The sequence below is a fragment of the Cololabis saira genome, chromosome 11 (genome assembly GCF_033807715.1).
Source record: "Cololabis saira isolate AMF1-May2022 chromosome 11, fColSai1.1, whole genome shotgun sequence".
Classification (NCBI taxonomy): Eukaryota; Metazoa; Chordata; class Actinopteri; order Beloniformes; family Belonidae; genus Cololabis; species Cololabis saira.
Window position 1 is genome coordinate 47,366,399 of NC_084597.1, and position 23,026 is coordinate 47,389,424.

The 23,026-nt window shown below is 40.2% G+C and overlaps 1 protein-coding gene across 2 annotated transcripts in view; it reads left to right on the forward strand.

The window, feature by feature from the left end:
• The window catches only part of slc38a9 (solute carrier family 38 member 9), an 85,442-nt gene that overhangs the window by 7,360 nt on the left and 55,056 nt on the right, over positions 1 to 23,026 (forward strand). Inside the window, exon 2 of one of the 2 annotated variants that reach the window (XM_061733554.1) lies at positions 8,445 to 8,588. In XM_061733554.1, coding sequence (XP_061589538.1) covers positions 8,491 to 8,588 — 98 coding nt within the window. In that variant the 5' untranslated portion in view covers positions 8,445 to 8,490. The remainder of the gene's footprint in view (positions 1 to 8,444; positions 8,589 to 23,026) is intronic. The other variant, XM_061733555.1, reaches the window with a different exon arrangement.

The following is a 23,026-nucleotide window of genomic DNA, read 5'->3' on the forward strand; positions in this document are numbered from 1 at the left end:
GTGTAATGAGATTTTTTTGACTAAAAATGAGACATTTTAACTAGATGTCCCAGTCCCAGTTCTGTCCCAGTTTGCTGTCATAGTGTCCTTGGGCAAGACACCTTACCCACCTTGCCTCGTGTGAATGTGTATGAATGTTGGTGGTGGTCGGAGGGGCCGTTAGGCGCGATATGGCAGCCACGCTTCCGTCAGTCTGCCCCAGGGCAGCTGTGGCTACAAACGTAGCTTACCACCACCAGAGAGAATGTGAGCACTTAAACATCATCAAAACACCATTAAAACATCAATAAAACACTGTTAAAACAGCGTTAAAAACATGCTTTTACTCTTACTGACAGTACAAACAGTAACTTGCGTGCCACTATAATAAAAAATAATATATAAATAATAATAATGTAATAGTCCGTGTATATATCACGACAACGGATACCAATTGACTTCGCATAGGTACAATCAGGTTGCCGTCCAGCAACCAAAACGTTGCAATTTCACATTATTTTGGCGAGATCTGAAACAACTTCGCAACAACAAGCAAGCGAATGATTATTGGCGCTTTTCCACTAGCACCTACTCAGGCCGACTCGCCTCGTACCGCCTCCACCTGTTTTGTCCTCGGTTTTTTTTAGACACCCAGGTGAGAAGTGGGCAGGTTGGGGTGAAGTTGCTTTGACATACTCGATTGCGCAACCGCTTTGTTCATGTCGGCGCTGATCAGAAATCAGCTGGAGCCGTGAGCGTCTGAGAGTAAAACAGCCCGTCTACGTCCCTTTTTTAATTCTCTCGTCAGCCACCAGGTTTATGAAGATCTGCACCTCAGAGTTGGATCACCAAACAGACAGCAAACAAACAAACAAACAGCTGTATAATAAAATCGCAGCGAGTCGCTCTCGCGCTGACTCGCGCTTCCTGATTCAAACGTCTGACGGCCCCGCCCCCCGACCAATCAGTGGCGTGGAGGGTGATGACGGCCCCGACCCCCGACCAATCAGTGGTGTGGAGGGTGGTGACGTCAGAAATAGTCCCGGCTCAGCCAGGTTAGAACCTCGGCAGAATGGTTACAGAAAAAGTATCTGCTTAGCACGGCTCCACCCGCCTCGGCCCGTAGTGGAAATGCGCAACACAGGGCCGTGGCGGGTAGAAGCGCTGAGTAGGTACTAGTGGAAAAGGGCCATATGTACATTCACTGAGTGAATATTATGAAAGTAAAATATATATTTCTCGCTAAAAATGTAATCAAAACGCATTTTTATGCAGAAACTAACTCAAAATATTGATTTGTTTCACAAAAAAAATTGAAATGTCTGCCATGTTTTTTGGTGTGACGGCCAGAATCTTGAAAGTCACGTGACTTGGAAGCAAAACGAATAGTCAGTAAAATGTAACAGTTATACAATTCAAGGGCTATTATTGTAATCCCTCTACATTTTTGCATTTTGGACCACCGTAGGCAGGGTACGTTTTTATGTGAGACTGGGTTGAATAAACAAGACTTGCTTTTCTTTAATCTGAGTACAGTGTTTGAATTAAGATTCCCTATGTTAACAGAAATGCATACAAACTAGTAAGATAGTTTTAGATCCAACACAAACAAGTAGGCAGTAATTTGGTTATTCATTTATTTATGACCACAAAATTTAAACAATTTAAGCAAGTTGAACAAAAACGTTGCAGTAAATAGTGATAATATAACTGTAATATTTAGCTCAGGTTACCATCAATTTATACGCTCTCTTACAAAAATTAAATGACATCATGCTCAAAATGGAAAGTAATATTAGATGGTCATAACACAGCTGGAATATTTAACTCAGGATACCATCAGTTTACACGCTCTTACAAAAATGAAATTACTCGGCGATTGATCCTGGCATACTGGATGCGCTGGTATGGATAGATTGAAAGAAAGACACTACATTAACAAGGAAATACATACGTTCTTTTTATGCTCTTTTATATAGGCTACCAATTTGTTGTTGTTGTCAAACATCCGTAGGATGATCATTCCCAAATTTATAATACCGGTACGTAACGTTTTGATCTGACGTGTTTCTGGTTTGTGCTAAGTGCTGTCCCATTCTTATTTCTACCATTTGGAGCCCTCACACTCTCTCACACTTGATCACTTCCAGCTGACGTCACTAAACTCTGTGAGGGTTCAGGGCTGGAGGATTCAGGGCGGCGATTGGAATTCAGGGTACGACTCGTGGGTGGTGTCATCGGACTCGGTTTTGAGTCCTTGAACATAATTGCTGCAAATTAGCCCCCCCCACCCCCCTTCATCTGATTGGTTGATATCTGATAGTTCCTATTTTCTGCCATAACTTTTGAATGGTTTGATATAGAGAGTCGTGGGTGGTGTCTTCTGCTAAAAGCCCAGGCCTGAAGAATCTACATGCAAGTCGTACAAGCTTCCACTGCAGCCTGAACGTGCACAAAGGGTGGAGGTCCATTCATCGCTGCTTGCAGCTTTAATTTATTTTTGTTATTGCACTATTCTGCTCTTTTTGTTTTGGTTTACAATTTCATGTTTTTACATTTTGTGGCACCAGAACTGATAAGCTTTTTGAAATAATGTCCATGTTGTTCTCCAATGGACAAGAAAAGAAACTTGGGATCATTTACTTTTAGTCCTCTTTTTCTTTTTTTTTACTTAATTCATTGCCAAAATGTATCTGATCGGGAAAAAGTATCGGAAATGTATCGGGAGCCAAAAAAAGTGATCGGATCGGGAAAAATCGGGATCGGATCGGGAGCTAAAAAATCCTGATCGGGACAAACCTAGTTGAAACCATTCAGAACCCTTTTTTGTCAGTTTTATGGCCTGGAACCACAGTATTTTTTTCTTCTAGGTGAAGTGATGTGATTCTCCTGAATTGTTTACCATTTTTCGGAACCATTTTCTGCGGCTGGTGGAGTTTCCTGATCTCTATCTTTTTAGGAGCTTGGCTCAGGCAGACGCATACGGACTATATAATTAGACGGACAGCATAGTTCTTCTTTCAGTTCAGTTCAATTTAGTTGAATTTTATTTATATAGCGTCTATTACAATAAAAGTTGTCACTAGGTGGTTTCCAGAGACCCAGAACATGACCTCTGAACAATTATTAAATTACAGGACCAACCCTCCTGAATCAACATTGACAGTTTATTAGAATCAGGAAATTACAACCACATAATCTGGTTTATTCGTTTGTTTGTTTTTTTTCTCGTTTTTTTTTGTTTATTTGAACATGTATAAAAAACAAGAAAAAGATAAGAAAACAAATACAGGTGGACATTCCACCACATAAAGAAAAAAAAATAACATCAAAACACATATTTCGAGTTACATGTTGGAAAAGGAGTCGGAGGAAGTATAAATTTATTTAATCCCACCCCCTTTCCACAACTAAATATAAATTATATGTCTGTATTTATTTTTTATTCTATACACTAATTTGTATAAATATCATTTTTACAAAAATAACCTGTTTAATACAAGATGTAAGCTCTATCATAAATGTAATATAACTATGATATACAGGACTGTCTCAGAAAATTAGAATATTGTGATTTTCTGTAATGCAATTACAAAAACAAAAATGTCATACATTCTGGATTCATGACAAATCAACTGAAATATTGCAAGCCTTTTATTATTTTAATATTGCTGATCATGGCTTACAGTTTAAGAAAACTCAAATATCCTATCTAAAAAAATTAGAATATTCTGGGAATCTTAATCTTAAACTGTAAGCCATAATCAGCAATATTAAAATAATAAAAGGCTTGCAATATTTCAGTTGATTTGTAATGAATCCAGAATGTATGACATTTTTGTTTTTTTAATTGCATTACGGAAAATAAAGAACTTTATCACAATATTCTAATTTTCTGAGACAGTCCTGTAAATATAATATAACTATAATATAATACGTATATCTAAGTATATAAACATACAAAGACAACATGACAGAATAGCAGAACACACACAGCTGCTGATCTTTAAACACAGTCTTCACTTTTATACCTCAAATAAACCATTTCTTTATATTTCTTCTTAAATTGTTTTATGTTTGTACATTCTTTTAACTCCAAATTCAAACCATTCCATAGTTTAATTCCACAAAGTGATACACAAAAACTTCTTTTAAAAAGTTAAAGTTCTTAATATTCTACTTTTATAAAAAACACAGGTAATTGTTAAATATGGTTATACTATTTCTCTTTAGATTTGTTACATTATTTGATGGAGATGTGGCCGTATCTAGAGGCATCCTTTTATGAATAAAGAAATATACCTTTGGGTCAAGTATATTCACCCCGAAGGCAGCGATCGGAGCAACGGTTTAATAAAACCTGTGACGTGGGAACAGCGATCCCAGACCAACAGCTGTTAAACCAAACGTCACTGAATGACATCATTAAGTGTTAAATTCATCATGAGACGAGCAGAAAGGACGAAGGACCTGTTTACACCTGATATCAACATTTGTCCTGAGTGATCCAATCATTAGCTGATGGCTTTCAGTAGAAGTGTAAACGCACCGCGGATGTGTTTGAGGATACGCTGAGATCCCATCAACCACATTCAGAGGTCGTCTGGGCCTTTTGTAAATGCTTAATTTATAGCGGACAGATGGGGTGCTAACCTTCTTTTTTCTAAGTGACCAGGCGTGGTTTAGTACATTGTTGCCTCCTGCATATAAAAAAAACCTCACAAAAACATGAACTCATTTGTAGTGCTGCAGCTATCGAATATTCTAGTAATCGAGTATTCTACTGAAAATTCCATGGATTAATCAAGTAATTGGATAAAACATATTTTGGTTTAAAGAGCATTTATAAATATACATAAGATGTTAGATGTTAATTGACATTACTAAGACTAAATTATATAATCCAGTAGGTTCATGGCTGTGCATTTAAAAACCCTGAACTTACACCAGTTGACCAAATTCACTGCCTTCACTCAAAAAACTAAGGATCTTACCAAGAAATGTTCTTATTTCTAACCTAAAAATGCCATTACACCTGATAACACACATCACTTAAAAGGTTAGGTGTTTTTCCCACGTGTTTCAATGGAACTTTCATTTGTGTCAAGCAAATTTTAAGTTCTAGTTAAAGCGGCACTATCTTTTCGGTACTAACTTTTCCACCTTAATATCATATTTCCAGAGTCATTGTGATGGTACATCAACTTCCAACAGGTTTAATGAACCTCTGTCATGGTCTGAGGGGTCTGTATCGCCTTCACTGGCACTATGTAACTTTGAGGTGCATGGGAGGAACCCTTCCACACTAAAAAACTTCAAATTTTTACAGCTTTGACTGCTTTACGGCATACGTCACTTCCCCCTCCTTCCCGATTCGCCACTGAGACGTAAATGGGCGGGGCTTGGAGCGCAGAGCTCAGCAGAAGCTGGTAACCCGTTGCTGTGTTGTGGCTGCAGCAGCTCCACACAACAGACGTGGGGAAAAGATCGCTAATGGTTTAACTTTTCACCGCTTTCCTGCTCGGAGGCAGAACCACGGAGGCCGAGTACCTGACATAACAAAGTAAAAGAGTGAAAGAGTCGTCGGCTCGGTTGGATCGCGGCTGTAACGACCAAACATAACCTTCCACACAGTAAACCACAAACACTCACACAGACCGGGTCGGATCAAAACACGGGTTTTATTCCCCACTTCTCCAGCTAAACGCAGTTGCTGGCCAGCTCTCTGTGGTGCAATTAACCCCAATCTTCAGATAAAACTAGTTTGTTGAGGAAAAAATATTAACTCTTATTTGTAGCTGCAGAGGAAAAAAATAATCTCACGAGGAAAACAAAAATATTGCTCACGCCTCGGAGTCTCTTCAGCATAATATAGCAGTAAAAAAAAAAGAAAAGAGAAGTAAGAGTAATACAAAACATGTACTGTATGTTGTGCTATTATACAAATTTATTGAAACACATGGCAAGTCAAACATTTACCAAAGCAGCTGCCAAACACTCCTAAACAAGGTAGCCGGAGACGTGGGTTCTGCAGAACTGCGGCAGTAAATCCTTTCTAAAGAGTGGAGCTCTGACGAGGAGCTCCATTCTTTAGTAGGGATTTCATATGGATCCAAACCGTTAATAATCATTATTTTCTCCATATACTGCTCCCTGGCTTCCTTGTTTAAGGTATCCCGGTAAATTCCAGTTCCTTCCAGCAGTTTAACATCTTTTTTTTGCGTTCCGTCTGTTCACTTGGTGAAACAGAAAAGTCCGTCCTGTCTTTATTCACTATCAAAACAAATGCACACGACGGGACAGGATCTTTCCGGCAGTACGCGCTGGTGTTCATGGGAAACGTAGTGTTCTTTCTGGTAAAGCACTACCGCTTTTGTACAAAAGATGCCGCCAAACTCCACAAAAGCTGAAAGTTACGTTGTGCTGCTTTAAGTTTTAAGTTAAAGTCTTGATAAGATTTTGAGTTTTGGCAGTGTTCATAATAAAATTCTGATTCCTGCTGTATTGGAGCACATTAGCCACCAGCGCTACTTGATGTTTTATCCATCAATGAATACAGAGCTAAAACTGAAAACTACCCAGTTAGCTTTATTACGTTTTTATTTTTCCCCCTCATCTCTCTACAGTTCTGTGTTTGTACAGATTAAATGCGTTAGCTGCATGGACAATCGTCATAATTAACAGAAACCCAGCCCTCCACAGGGTAACGTTATGTTATCAAGGTACCGTAACGTTAATCTCATTAATTAGTGCTACTTTAACTTAATTTTATCTTGTCTGGGTGACGGTCCTCCCTCTGGGAGTAACAGGGTGTTGGTGGAGAAGCTGCAGCGTTGAGGACGTACTGTTGTGTATCAGCTCTGTCTTACAGTGAAACAGCTACAGTGTTGCCTTGGTGTCCAGCTGGAAATGACCCACACTTTTGACACTTTCTGCCTTTTCTTTTAGTTAAAACCAAACATATCCACCTCTTTATTATTCCTTTTACGTGCGTGGTGTCAGCGCGTTGTGCCGCATTAAATGTAGTCTGGGAGAAATACCTGCTTTGAGCTGCAAAATTAAACGATTCCTCGAGGCAGAGAAAATTCCTCCATCATTTTTGGTAATCGAATTCCTCGAATTATTCGAGGAATCGTTTCAGTCCTAGTCTACAAGCATCCAATACATTAATTTAAAGTCTTTCTTGATGAGTTTTAATCTGTGTGTAGATAATATGGAAGACGGGTTTGCTGAGGAGCTACAGTACGTACCTGATAACCTTAACCACACACGCGTTCAAACTGTCGACCTTCGGATCACAAACTGTCTCGGTGCATTGGTGACCGTCAGGGATGCGGTGCTGTCCCGTCTTTGTCTGCATATTCTCCCCTACATGTTCAGAAATCATGAGTGATGGGAGGATGGCCCTCTTTCATCAATTGTTTCTCTTTTCCAAGGATGTCAGATACAGTAAATGATTTGATGATTGATTTAATGTTAACACTGCAAAAACTCAAAATCTTACCAGGAATATTTGTCTCATTTCTAGTTAAAATGTCTCATTTTTAGTCAAAAAATCTTATTACACTTAAAACAAGATAAGACAAAATAACTTGTTATTTGACAATTTTCACCTGTTTCAAGTAAATTTTCTACTTATTTTTTGAAATAAGTAGAAAAATCTGCCAGTGGGACAAAATTTATCTTCTCATTACAAGCAAAAAAATCTTGTTCCACTGGCAGATTTTTCTACTTATTTTAAGTGAAAATCTACTTGAAACAGGTGAAAATTGTTGTTTTTTCCAGTAATGAGTCTTGTTTTAAGTGTAATGAGATTTTTATTCGACTAAAAATTTGACATTTTAACTAGAAATAAAACAAGGAATCTTGGTCTTTTGAGTCCAGGAAGTTCTTACAAATATGGAGAAACACAAGACCAGGAGGAGACTAATCACTTCATAAATGTAATGAAGGATATGAACATTTTCGCATTTGTAGACGGTAGAAAGTACCGGGATAGCCAGATTTACAAGAAGGTGAGAGAAAAGTTGCACGAAGCAACATTTGTATGAACGCCAGACCAGATCAAGCTCCGCTGGAAGACGCTGGAAAAGGAGAACTACAGGACCGAGAAACAAAACCACTTCTACTGGGCTGGTGATTATCCACCGTGCTGCTGTTATTGTTGTTGTTTTGGATTTGGATACAGGAAGAAGAAGCAGAAATGACGGGAATTGCGTCATGACGTTCTCCGTGTGTCGCTGGTTTGATCCAGATATCCCAAATGATTAATCACCATCTAAACGGGGATAACCCTGTTTACTCACGCATGGAAACACATTATTCCCAATGTTTCAGTAACCGGAATATTGACCTTAACCCCAATTTTGACTGCATGTATATGTAGTCAGTGTCTGGCACCACTTCTTCTGTCAATGGTTGTTTTGGTGCCGTGTTCTCAGGCCTTAACGTCTGTGTTTTCCCAGACAGGTGATGAGCGTTGCGAGGCTTTAGCTGAACGTCGGGGAGATCATGGAGGACGACTGCAGGCCTCTGCTGAGCACAGAGTACACCGGAGAGAGTTACTCGCACAGAGGCTCCGCAGATTCACTAGACTTCAGGGGTAAAAGGTACATATATATGTCTGGAAGTGCCGCACTCATCACTGCGCAACACCTTCCAGCTCTGCTCCTCTTCACACATGACCGATACGGTAGCCCCGACATCGATAACAAGGTCAGATCATGAGTAGGGCTGCAGCTATCGAACATCTTAGTAATCGAGTATTCTACTGGAAATTCCATCGAGTGTGCATTTAAAAACGCTGAACTTCACAAATTCACTGCCTTCACTCAAAAAACTAAGGATCTTACCAAGAAATGTTCTTATTTCTAACCTAAAAATGCCATTACACCTGATAACACACACCACTTAAAGCAGCACAATGTAACTCAGCTTTTGTTGAGTTTGGCGTCTCCTTTGGACAAAAGCGGTAGTGCTTTACCAGTAGTGTGGAAGGGTTCCTACCAGGCACCTCAAAGTTACATAGTGCCAGTGAAGGCGATACAGACCCCTCAGACCATGACAGAGGTTCATTAAACCTGTTGGAAGTTGATGTACCATCACAATGACTCTGGAAATATTAGATTTCTTTTTGACACTTTCTGCCTTTTCTTTTAGTTAAAACCAAACATATCCGCCTCTTTCTTCTTCCTTTACCTGCGCGGCGTCAGCGCGTTGTGCCGCATTAAACCTAGTCCGGGCGAAATACCTGCTTTGAGCTGCAAAATTAAACCATTCCTCGAGGCAGAGAAAATTCTTCGATCTTTTTTTGTAATCGAATTACTCTAATTATTCGAGGAATCGTTTCAGCCCTACATTAGATGTTAAGCAGCTTGAGTACAATCGTTATCAAAAGTTATTACCCCTGCTTTTAATCCAGTGTTTTTTAATGCATTAAACCAATTAAAATTCTCCACTTGCAGTGGGTTGTTTCACCGTCCCATTGTCTAGTTACCAAAAATGAATCCCAAATGGGAAAAAAAAGTCATTTTAGCAATACTAAGTACCCACATAAATTAGTAGCTTTTAGACAATCCTTTAGCAGAAGTAATTTTACAAAGTAGTTGCCTGTTTGACCCACATCGGGTCGAAATACTCCAGTTCCTTCAGTTGATCGAGCTTTTTGGGCTTCCAGTTATGCATAGCTCTTTTCATGTCCCATCACAGTACTTGAGCTGTGTTGTGATTTGACCTTTGACCATCTATTTTATTTATATTTCAGCCATTCTTTTATAGATGTGCAGAATTTCTTAGCCTGTTGCTGACTCTACGTTCAGACACTTGGCCTCACGTTAACCTCTAGAGGAGTTCAGGGCCGAGTGACACCTGTAGGGTCCGATACGACCGCCCTACCACATCTAAGATATTTTTGTTGGGTTTGCAGTAGGTTTGTCCCGATCAGGATTTTTTAACTCCCGATCATTTGAGTTTGAGTATCAGCCAATCCTGATTTTTCCCGATCCAATCACTTTTTTTGGCTCCCGATACATTTCCGAGAAAGAAGAAAAAAGAGGACTAAAACTAAATGATCCCAAGTTTCTTTTATTGTCCATTGGAGAACAACATGGACATTATTTCAACAAAGCTTATCAGCTCTGGTGACACAAAATGTAAAAACATGAAATTGTAAACTAAAACAAAAAGTGCAAAATAGTGCAATAACAAGAATAAATACATTTAAAGCAGCACTATGTAACTTTTCCACCTTAATATAATATTTCCAGAGTCATTGTGATGGTACATAAACTTCCAACAGGTTTAATGAACCTCTGTCATGGTCTGAGGGGTCTGTATCACTTTCACTGGCACTATGTAACTTTGAGGTGCATGGTAGGAACCCTTCTACACTACTGGTAAAGCACTACCGCTTTTGTCCAAAGGAGACGCCAAACTCAACAAAAGCTGAAAGTTACATTGTGCTGCTTTAACTTCAAAAGAGGTAGTTGAATGACATCCAGTCAAACTCACAAACACAAGAAAATTAAAATACTTATTGTCTTAACCTTAGTGCAACTTTCTGAATGGATGAATGAATGAATAGTAGCAGCTTAAGGAACATGAACAGATAGAACATTTCACAATTCAAACATGTAAACCCTGTTAGTTTCGCTTACTTCGTCGGCCGGAAGTGACGTTAAATGCAACGATATATAAAACGATTTCATATATATTAAAAACATTAATAACTAGGTATGTCCCCATACCTTTTTTGGCCGATACCGATGTTGCCGTGATCGGGTGGCCGATCGATCGGGACAACACTAGTGTGCAGGCATGCCAGGCCCCGTCTAACCTGCTCTGTTTTTACTGCGTTTTACTTTCCATACACTTGTGTGTGCGGACAGTGTGTTGTTTCTTCAGGAATGCCATGCCTTCTGTGGGCTCGGCTCTCTGGGATCCACTTAGAACACAAATGCTAAGACGTGTGTGCGTGCGTGCGTGTGTGGCACAATCTCAACCCCCCCCCCTTCGTATTAGCAGTGTGTGTGAGTTTTAATCCAGTCTGGTATTTCACAGGGACCAACCAGCTTTCTAGCATATTAAACCTCACTGACGCTCCCTTCTAGCAACTCACATGTACGTGTATCTTTGTGTTAATCAGTGTTGATGAGTTGTAAAGTGAGCTTAATTGTTTGGATATTTAGTGAATGAAATCATGCAGGAAGATGTTATATTTGCCATCTTCAGATTATGCTGCAGTCAGCTGCGCACGTCTCAAAGGTCATGGCTGTGATGACGGCCCTTTTTCATAACACTGATGCAAAGACATTCATTTGGACTTTTCAAGGTTTTTAGTTTTAAATGACCTGAAACACACCGCAAACTGACAGCGTTAAAGAGGGGAGCTGTCATATTACACCGTCTCAGCTGTCCGGGCCGGCGCTTACACTCAGTCACAGTCATTTGTGGACATGGTGGTGAACTTTAGTCTCTCTGCCCCAATCAGTATCGGCTGGTGTTTGAAGGACACTAATTGATTTGAACACAGTGGTGGAATTCAACTCATATGTTTTTCTTAGGCCCCGTTTACACGTAGCAAAAACTGTGGTGTTTTCATGTGTTTTGTTCGTTCGTTTACACAAAAACGAAGCTCAAAGTCACCAAAAACAATCAGTTCTGAAAACTCCAGCCAAAGTGGAGATTTGCAAAACCTCCGTCTTCACGTTTGCTTGTAAATAGGGGTGTAACAATATATCGTGCCACGAAATTTCGCGATACAAAAACGTCACGAAACGTGTCGTGGAGGTGACAACGTGTATCGCGATATTGTGTTATTAATATTCATCTATTGTGTTGACTAGAAACGCGCATCCAACCGGGACCGCGACCGCGCGGACCAAAATCTTACTCCGCTCAGGAGAAAGTAGTCCCGTTTTGCGGTCCCGTTTTGAGCTCGGAACCTTTATTTATTTAAGTATGGTGTAGAGTTAAGCCTTACCTTATTAAATTAAACCTTTTTCGGGTCATGAGTAGGATAAACACGGGACAACTTCTGCGTGAGTTTGCGTGTACTTCAATGTCCGCTCAACAGCGTAGGATTTCAGATCATCAACACAGCACCTAGTGCTGTATCACTCCGCCCAATCTAAAACATACTAACAACTGATATACTGACTAGTGTAATTATAGTCCCTGATTTACAGAATATAAAGAATATATTTATAAAATAATCAACCCTGAATTACCAAAATAACCTTCTTAACAAAAATAAATCTCCTCTTACACTTATAAGGTGAGCATGAATCAATCTTTTTTATGATGTAAAATTGTATGTATTTATTTACTTGTATTTATTTATTTAATTTTAGTTGTTACATTTCTGGAAAAGAAAAAAGTCAAATCATACATGAGAGAAACTATTCAGTTTGTGGCTAAATATTTGTACTTGTATGAAACTGAAGATGCATAATGCAAACCTGACATTTACTTTTAGTTCAGTTTGTGGAAAATGGTTGGCCTGGTTTTCTCTTTAAAACTTAAACAGTTATAAAGCATTACAAACTGAAACAATAGGGCAAACGCACAGCATTGTTTTGTATTATGTGTCTTTCAAATAAAAGACAATTTTTCCAGTCATATATTCCTCTATCAAGGTTGTTAAAAAATACTGCTATAATATCGTATCGTATCGTTATCGTGACCTCAATATCGTGTATCGTACCGTATCGTGAGATTAGTGTATCATTACACCCCTACTTGTAAACAGAGACAAACTGACATTTAGGCTTCAGAACGTCACATTATGAGACAGAAACATCACCAGCATCATGAGTTACACCTGTGTTTGCAATTAGTTTGGCCACCTTTCTTGTATTTTACCTGTTTTATATTCTAACGTCACACTTAAAAGTAACTCCACTTCTCTGTCACTCCAAACGAAAGACTCTGGTTCATCTTGGAAGTAACTGGAAGTTACTTGTGTCATTTGTTGATGTTTTTTTCCAGGATTCTGATTGGCTAGCATGACTTTATCTTCTCGTTACACTGCCCCCTGTAGGTTTGGCTGCTCATAGCACCTTAACAGCTATTTATGCAGGTTCCTGGAAATGATGGTATTTTTCAAAGCGTAGAGGTGGAAATATCCGTTTTTGTAAATACCCGGCTCTGTGTAAACGTGGCCTTAAATGCTGGACACAAACACAAACTTCAGGTGCTTGTGCTTTTCTTGAGTATTGGTACCCACTTATCTTGAGTATTATCCATGTCTTGACTATGTTCAATATTTGTTACTTGATTGGGGCTCAGGAGTTAAGGTCACCAGGAGCCAGGAGTTTCAGACGATAGATCCTTTATTCAAACACAAACTGACCAGAAAGCGCAGCCCGGCTGGAAGTTCCTATCTACCAAAAATCCAAAACAGACAGCAGCTATTCATTAGGAACCAGAGACCAGACTGAAACCAATCATTACTCTTGTTACGCCGCTACGTGTATCTGATAATTGTGTCTCAAATTTGACTGAGAGGAGATTGCGTCTCTTGGCTGACTTAGAAATGCTTTGGTATATCATTGTGGCCCAATTTACTCTTAAAGTTAATAAAAACTGAGTATCATTGAGATGTTTTGTTTTTTTTTGTAATTTACTGTTTATTCAGTTTTTTCACAAATACATAAAAACAAAGACAAACACTGAACAACCACAAGTGAACAGGGAGGACTACAGACAGATACTGACTAGCAAAGCTATACACTGTACCGTATATAATAGTGAGTATTACTATACGCATGTTATACACCACTGAATGTTAAACTATAAAGAAAACAGAAAAGCAGAAACAGAAAAAAAAAGTATGCACACTGGCTTACTGTAGGATGTCAAAATAAGCCCCCCAAATTTTCACATAGACATCCTCCTTGTTTATCATTCTATAGCACAACCTCTCATAAGAGGCAATCTTGGACATCTCATTAAACCATTCCATCATGGATACAGGTACTCGTGTTTTCCAATGGCGCAGTATTATCCTGCATCCAGTCATTAGAGCTGTTCGACACCATGAAGATTGGTGGGCATTTAGCCCGCTTCCCTGTGGTACCACACCCAAGAGACAGAGTAAAGGTTGGCGTACCAGAGCAGTGGTCAGCAAATTGTTGATAAAAGACACTATCTCAGACCATAAGGAATCTATCATGGGGCATGAGTATAACATATGTAAAAGAGTGCCACACTCAGTGTCGCATCTCCAACACACATCTGAGTTTCTAAGCCCCAACCTTGCCATTTTCGATGGGGTCCAATAAATCCTATTGATAATTTTATAGCGCATCAACCGTGTCTGCATTTCCCTTGAAACTTTGTACCATGAATTTATTACTTCTTCCCATGTTTCATCTGATATAGTTTCTCCCAAGTCCCTCTCCCAGCATCTTTTTAAGCCCCGGTAGCCCGGAGGTTGGGATTTCCGTAAAATACAGTAAAAGCCTGATGCTTTAATTGGGAAAACCTTTTCCTGTTCCACTCTGGTTTGTAATTCAGTAGTTGGTGCAAGTGGTGACATTTTAAGACGTGACAGAATACAGCTCCTTAACTGTAAATATTTCCAAAAATCCTTATGTGGGAGACCATACTTTGCTCTTAGCTGGTCAAAGGAAAAGAGAGTGCCTCCCTCAAATATGTCTCCAATGTAGACAATGCCTAGCTTGACCCAGTCAGGCCATGAAAATGTCTTTTTACCTATCTTGAGGTATTTATTATGCCATACGGAAGTTTGATAAGTAAAATTTGTTTGTAAGCTAAGGAGTTTGTGGGAAACTTGCCAAGTCTCGTGAGAAAATGCCAGTACCGGGTTATCATGAGGAATCTTACCACTAGTTTGAGTGAAAACGGCCTGTGCCGGGTATGGATAGGTAAGGGCCCCTTCAATAGACACCCAAGATGGAGCTATATCCGTAGGGATGTATATCTTGGATAACTGTTTAAGACAAAATGCATAGTGATACCAGGCTATGTGAGGCAGACCAAGGCCTCCATCTTCTGGAGCCGCATAGAGTTTTGTTTGATTTACATATGGTTTTTTGCCTGCCCACAGAAAACCATAAACCGCTTTATTATATTTTATTAGTGTAGTACGTGGGAGATTAAGTGGTAGCATATTATTTATGTAATTAATTTTGGGAACAATTATCATCTTCAAAATATTTACCTTACCCATAAGTGATAAGCCTAATTTAGTCCAGTTTTGGAGTATAAGTTCTATTTTCTGAATCAGGGGGAGGAGGTTGACGTCCATAATATCATTTAATTGTGGGGTAATTTTTATGCCTAAATATGTAAGACCTGAAGGCTGCCATGTAAATTGCCAACCCGTTCTGACAGCAGGGGGGCAGACCTTAGATAGGGGCATGGCCTCAGACTTCGACCAGTTGATTTTGTATCCAGACACCAGTGAAAAAGAGTCGATCAAGGTGAGAATATGAGACACTGTGGTTGATGCAAAATATATATATAGCAAAATATCATCTGCATATAAAAGCAATTTGTGCTCTTCACTCCCCGTCTTAATACCAACTATATTGTTATTTTGCCTAATGGCAATAGCCAGCGGTTCCAGGGCCAGGGCAAATAACAGGGGGGATAGGGGACATCCCTGCCTTGTCCCTCTATGAAGCTGAAATGCAGTAGACTGTCTGCCATTTGTCACGACCGATGCCTTGGGGTTGTGATAAAGTAACCTAACCCAGTTAATGAAAGAATTTCCCAGTCCAAATTTCTCCAGCGCCTGAAACAGGTATGGAAACTCCACCCTGTCAAACGCTTTCTCCGCGTCCAATGAGAGCGCTACAGTTACATCTGGTTCCCTCCCAGCTTGCCACATCAGATGAAGAAGCCTGCGGAGATTATCAGATGATGTCCTATTCTTAATAAAACCTACTTGATCAGGATGGATAAGTTTAGGCAATAACCCTTCTAATCTAGTAGCTAAAATTTTTGCGAGTAACTTAGCATCAACATTTATTAATGACACTGGGCGATAATTGCCACAAAGTTGTGGATCCCTATCCTTTTTGTGAATTAGAGTTATTATAGCTGTCTGCATGCTATCTGGGAGACACCCTCTCAATAGGGCATTATTATAAACTATCAATAGTCTTGGGGCCAGAATATCTGAAAAGGCCTTATAAAATTCTGCCTGAAGTCCATGTTCTCCTGGAGATTTTCCACTCTGTAATTTCTGAATAGCCCCTTTAATTTCCTCTAATGTAATATCAGCCCCCATTTGTTCTTGTTCATCCTGTGATAAAGTTGGGCAATTCACTGTAGATAAAAAAGTGCTAATATCTTGAGGAGCAGGTTCATCTGATTTATAAAGATTTTGATGAGTTGTTGATGTCCATATTATCTGTTTTCAGTTCCCCCCTGTCATTCTGTATTCCTGTTATAATTGATTGTGTATATTGTTGCTTCGCCCTCTGTGCAAGAAACCGTCCTGTCCTTTACCCTTGTTCATAATACTTCTGTTTACTTCTGAATAAGGAATATTCCACTTTTTTCTGTAGTATAGAATTATATTCTAGCTTTAATTTACTCAGTTCATGAAGTGAAGAGTGGTCAGAGTATATTACGTGCCTATTTTCCATTTTTTTAATGTCTCCTTCCAATTCCTGAAAACGATCGGCCGCTTTCCTTTTTAGGAATGAACAAATTCCAATGAGCCGGCCTCTAATGACAGCCTTAAAGGCATCCCACTCCACAGCTGGGTCTGATGCTGTGCCTTCATTGGTCCGCCAGTAATACATTATCTCCCCTTTAATAGATCGTACTAAGTCTTCGTCTCTGAGCATGGATGTATTAAATCTCCACCTACTGGGACGTTTTTTATTTGCTTGGCCTATGCATAGTGCCATCCCTACTGGAGCATGGTCTGATATTAAAATTGTGCCTATTGTTGTTTGTGCTGTAATAGAGATTAGTGATTTCGAAATTAGAAAATAATCTATTCTGGAATAAGAGTTGTGTGGGTGGGAGTAAAAAGTAAACTGTTTATCTGAAGGATGAAAAAATCTCCACATGTCCTCCAAGTCCAGCTCTTCCATCAATGTGTTAATTTCTTTCCTTGCCTGTGAAGGTCGTTTTATACCCCCTGTGTATGTTTTATCCATGATGGGCACCCTTACACTGTTAAAGTCCCCACCTAAGATTATATATGGATTTCCAAGGCCTGTTATTACATTGCTTACCCTCACAAAAAACCCTGGCGCTTCCATTGTTGGTGCATATACATTCATAAGCGTATACTTAATGCCGAGCAGCTCGGCCTCTATTGCTATCCACCTGCCCTCTTCATCTGCTTGTTGTCTGAGTATTTTAATATTAAAGTTCTTCCGGATCAAGATGGCTACTCCCCTCTGGCTGGAGGAACCCGCACTGTAAAGGACTTCCCCAACCCAGTCTCTTTGCAATAATAATGAATCTTCTTTCTCTAGGTGTGTCTCCTGCAGGAAAGCTAAATCTGGATTTTTCTGTCTCAGATACCACAAAATTTTCCTCCTTTTTAAAGCTGAGTTTGCACCCTTAACATTCAATGATATTAGCTTAAACAATTCACCCATTAAATATAACTATGCTTATAATAGGGTAAGTCCTAGCCAAAAAAGTTTTGAAAAATATAATAACTCCCTGTCCTGTTAGTCTACTCCCTTGTGGAAAAAAGAAACACAAACAAAACAAAACACACTTATGAAAATACGTTGTACACAAATACAAAACTGTCAGGAGGCCACAAAGAACATTAGGCTCTCCTGCACTACTAAACCTGCTATAGTGCATCCGCATGATGGTGTCACCGGCCTGTCCCGGCTCCTCACCAGCCCCCTCCCCTTATGTATCTATAACCAGTAACAATAGCCAACAATAACATGATGCCACTTGAAGTAGCCTGCCTTTGTAAAAGTCAACCAACCAAAGCAATACAATTTTTGATGTCAGTCAATCTTGATAAATGAGTTAAATAAGGTTAATCAAAAGTAAATAATGAATTTTCCCCTTTCCCCCTCTCCCTCCTCTTGGGAAAAGGAAAAAAAAAAAAAAAAAAGAAGAAAAAACTAAAAGAATATTCCCAAACTTTGAAAAAGACTGACCCGACCATAAACCTGCTCATCACACTGCGTGGGCGGTAGGGGTGGGCGATATGACCTAAAATTAATATCACGGTATTTTTCATCTTTTGAACGGTGACGGTATAATATCACGGTATTTTTTGGTACGTTTTGGGAGGAGTAGCCTGTCCTGTCCCTTTATGTGAATAAGGTTAATATTTTTATAATATAATAAGTAAATGGTAGTATCCTTATCAAAAAGAGACATGGGAGAGTATTATGCATTCTCAATATATTTATTTGGCAAAAAACCTAAAGATCTTACATATATATATATATATATATATATATATATATATATATATATATATATTATATTTATTTTTATTTTATTTTGTAAACCTGTCTTAAAATCTAATACTGGACCTGGGTTGGGCTGGTTGGACAGCGGGTGGTGGAAAATTTCCCTTAATTTTAAATCCAAAACTTGACAGGTTTATGTCATGAGTATTCATATACAGTAATCCCTTGTTTTTCGAGAGGGTTACGTTCCAAAAAGAACCCGTGATAAGTGATATTCACATAGTAGCAACCCTTTTTTTTAATAATTATTATACAAAGCTTCAAATTGCGGAGATCAGCACCGCCTCGCACGTATTTCCCTGCTCTTCTGAGTCGCTCCATCCCGACTCGCGCTGTGGCGTCTTTTTCTTCTAAAGTCCGCGGTACAGGTGTGTTTTTTCGAGAGAAGAACATGGTTATGGGTATTTTTTTGTCACTCTTTTTTTCTTCTGGGCAAAAAGATTCTTTTAAACCGACATTCATTAATTTTTTCTCCATCTTGAAGTCGGTGACTGGTATTCCAGCAGGTTGAAACAGCGCTCTGCGCTCCGCTGCCGTCAAAGACCCGCCGAGCTCTACTTCTGATTGGCTAGTGTTAGTTTAGTTGAGCGCCAGAGCTGCTTTCCTCTCATTCCATTGGTAGACGAACTCGGTTGATTCAAACTTTTTTTTTCTCTCAAACCATTTTTTTTTTTAAAGCAGTGAAACTCGCACGCCGAGAAAAAAAACTCCGTACGCCGGAGATCCGGCACGGTGCCGGAATACTTTAAGCCCTGCATTTCTTACTACTCTTGTCGTAAGGTGTAGCAGCAGTAAAAGCTGTGTAGTCTTGGGACGTGCTCCGCTGGTGCTGCTCAGCAGCACCAGTGGAGCAGCGGTCCCAGCGGGACCAGCTGCTGGTCCCACTTGCGCTCGTTTTGGCCCGGGTTGCCTCTTCATATTCACGGGCGTGCATGTTTTTTTAAGTGATGAAACAGGTTGCTTGTGTTTCCACCTCTTGCTGTTTTACGTTTTTAATGCCTTATTTAAAGCGACACTACGTAACTTTTCCACCTTAATATCATATTTCCAGAGTCATTGTGATGGTACATCAACTTCCAACAGGTTTAATGACACCTCTGTCATGGTCTGAGGGGATCTGTATCACCTTCACTGGCACTATGTAACTTTGAGGAGCATGGTAGGAACCCTGCCACACTAAAAAACTACAAATCGTTACGACTTTGACTGCTTTACGGCATACGTCACTTCCCCCTCCTTCCCGATTCGCAGTCGAGACGAAAATGGGCGGGGCTTGGAGCGCAGAGCTCCGCAGAACCTGTTGCTGCGTTGCGGCTGCAGCAGCTCCACACAACAGACGTGGGGAAAAGATCCTAATGGTTTAACTTTTCACCGGTTTCCTGCTCGGAGGCAGAGCCACGCAGGCCAAGTATCTGATATAACAAAGTAAAAGAGTAAAAGAGCCGTCGGCTCGCTTTGGATCGCGGCTGTAACGACCAAACACACAGTAAAGCCTGATTTATGGTTCTGCGTTAAATCGACGCAGACATACGGCGTAGGGTACGTGGCGACGCGAAACGTACGGTGCGTGTCGCCGCGTACCCTACGCCGTAGGCTCTGCGTCGATTTAACGCAGAACCATAAACAGCCTTAAACCACAAACACTCACACAGACGGGCGTCGGATCAAAACACGGGTTTTATTCCCCACTTCGCCAGCTAAACGCAGTTGCTGGCCAGCTCTCTGCGGTGCAATTAACCCCAATCTTCAGATAAAACTAGTTTGTTGAGGAAAAAATATTAACTCTTATTTGTAGCTGCAGAGGAAAAAAATAATCTCACGAGGAAAACAAAATAATCACGCCTCGGAGCCTGTTCACCATAATATAACGGTCAAAAAAAAAGAAAAGAGAGGTAAGAGGGATACAAAACATGTACTGTATGTTGTACTATTATACAAATTTATTGAAACACATGGGTCTTCAGTAGGGATTTCATATGGATCCAGACCGTTTAATCATTATTTTCTCCATATACCGCTCCCTGGCTTCCTTGTTTAAGGTATCCCGGTAAATTCCAGTTCCTTTCCAGCAGTTTAACATCGTTTTTTTGCGTTCCTTCCGTTCACTTGGTGAAACAGAAAAGCGTCCCGTCTTCTATCAAAACCAATGCAGCGACGGGACAGGAGTTTTCCGGCAGTACGCGCTGGTGCTCATGGGAAACGTAGTGTTCTTTCTGGTAAAACACTACCGATTTTGTCCACAAGATGCCGCCAAACTCAGAAAAGCTGAAAGTTCCGTTGTGCTGCTTTAAGCTTATTATTTTATAATTGATTTATTACGGTATTGACGGTATTGCAAAATCCATGTCGTGGCGCAGTGTCACACCGGTGATGATTATGACACCGGTGTACCGCCCACCCCTAGTGGGCGGAGTCCTGCGCTGCGAGGAAGGCAGTCACTGCGCTCGGTGACGTGAAGGAATGCCGCTGGTTATTTACAGAGCACTTCAGCGTGGCTGGATACTGCATTAAGTAGCGCATCCCGCATCCTCTTAGTTGCTTTTTCACTTCGTCAAATTTCCTGCGCTGTTGCAGCACCTCTTGGGAAAGATCCTGGAAGAAGGACAACTTCTTGTCCTCCCACTTGACTGTTCCTTTTTCGCGGGCCGCTGCGAGGACCGCTTCCCTCGCGCTGAATCTCAGGAAGCGGATCAGAACGTGGCGAGCGCGGGCGTCCCCAGTCTGCCCGACGCGGTGCGCTCGTTCCATTTCAAATCCAGCATTCACATCCAGCCCCAGCTGCTCCTCCAGTAAACCAAGCACGAAACACCTCAGGTCTTCACCCTCTGCTTTTTCAGGAATGCCCATCACACGCACGTTGTTCCGTCTGCTGTAGTCTTCTAAGTATGTGACTTTATCCTGAAGCGCTTTAAGGCTCGATAAAGCAGAGTCCATGCCAGACTCTCGGCTGTTGTTAGCATCTTCCAGATCTGAAATTCTGGTTTCAGCCTCCGACATCCTTGAACCCAGCGACTCAACTGTATTTTGCAGCTTTTCCATACCCGTTTTCATACTGCTGACATCTGCCGCTATGCCTTTCAAGAGACCTGTGATGCTGGCGAGCTCAGCCTTAGTATCATCAGGTGTTGCTTCGTCTTCCTCCATCTTACTTCCAGACGTCGCGTTCTTTTTCTGTTGCTTTGCCGTGCGAGTAGGGTTGTTTTTTTGGTCGGTTGGCATATTTTTTCACGTTGTTGATTAATATATCGAAAGGGTCCCGTTTACTGGAATTTTAAAACGTATCTCGGTGTAATATAGGGGAAAGTAAGGTCCAGCTGAGTGGAGCTCAAAACTATGCAGCCATGCTGGTGTCGTGCCTCCCCGGAAGTCCGAGATGTTTTCTTTTTAACTAGTTCCACAAAGTCGGAAATATTTCCGTCTATTTATTTTAATATTCACTGGACATATCAGATCAGTATGATGTCGATGAATTGACAATCTTTGATTAATTACCCTTATCCCCTTAATTTTTAACTATTTTTCAATTTATTAATTATAATAATTATAAAAATAAACTCAATTGAGTAATAATCTGCCAGACCAGCTGAATCGTCTTGTCGATCATGCATTAATTCTTCTGGAAATGTTCTTAAAAGTTGCCCCAAACAAACCAGCAGTGACCCCACGCATCTTTCCATACCTAACAGCATCCTTTCTTGTCATCAGGAAAAGAGGAAAAGGATGCTTTTCGAAATATCCCTTTTTTGTGTCTCAATTCAGTAGCTGTCATCAGACGGTGAAAGAGAGCGATGATTATTCCACTTATCATCCATTTATTTTTTCAATTATGCTTTTTATTGTTTCCTTCACAGACATTCATCATAACAGTCCAATGCATCCACAGATGCATGATCAGAGCAGCAAAAATATGCAAATAAAGAGGTATATAAAAATAAGTAAAAAAGAAAATAGCAGATACAGCTGAATTCACCAAAGGTTGACATCGATGATAGAAACTAAAGACACAGAAAAAGTGACATAATACTAAAAGATCAAAATTAACTAATGACTATACATGAAATTCTATACCTAGAAGTACATATAACATATGCCTGCTTTACATATACATATGAAGACGTGAAAAACGAACCCAGTGAATGCTTGATCTGGAAGGAAATTTTTTCTCCCATCCCCTGACCCTATCCCCGCCCCGCCAGTCGAACATGGTGCACTGTAGACTTTGTTTCTGAATCCTCATCAGTCATTTTTATGTTAGTTTACATTTCCCTGATCCATGATCTGTGTTAGAAATGGGTCCCAGATTTCATTATAAGTGTCTAATTTCCCATTTATTTTATATATCAGACGTTCGTATGATGCAGTTTCTGACAGAGCTGTGAACCATTCTGAGTAAGTAGGGTCGTTACCCCCCGTCCAGTGTCTCAGTATAACCCTCTTAGCTGTAGTGAGTGCAACCTTGCTTTTTTCCCGACTATTCTCATATTTTCTTTAAGCCTATTCAGGAGAAAAAGCGCGGGTGTGAGAGCGACATCGGTGTTCAGGCTATCATTGATCTTTTTCATGACCTTAAGCCAATAAATAGCTAAATTAGGACAGTCAAAGAACAT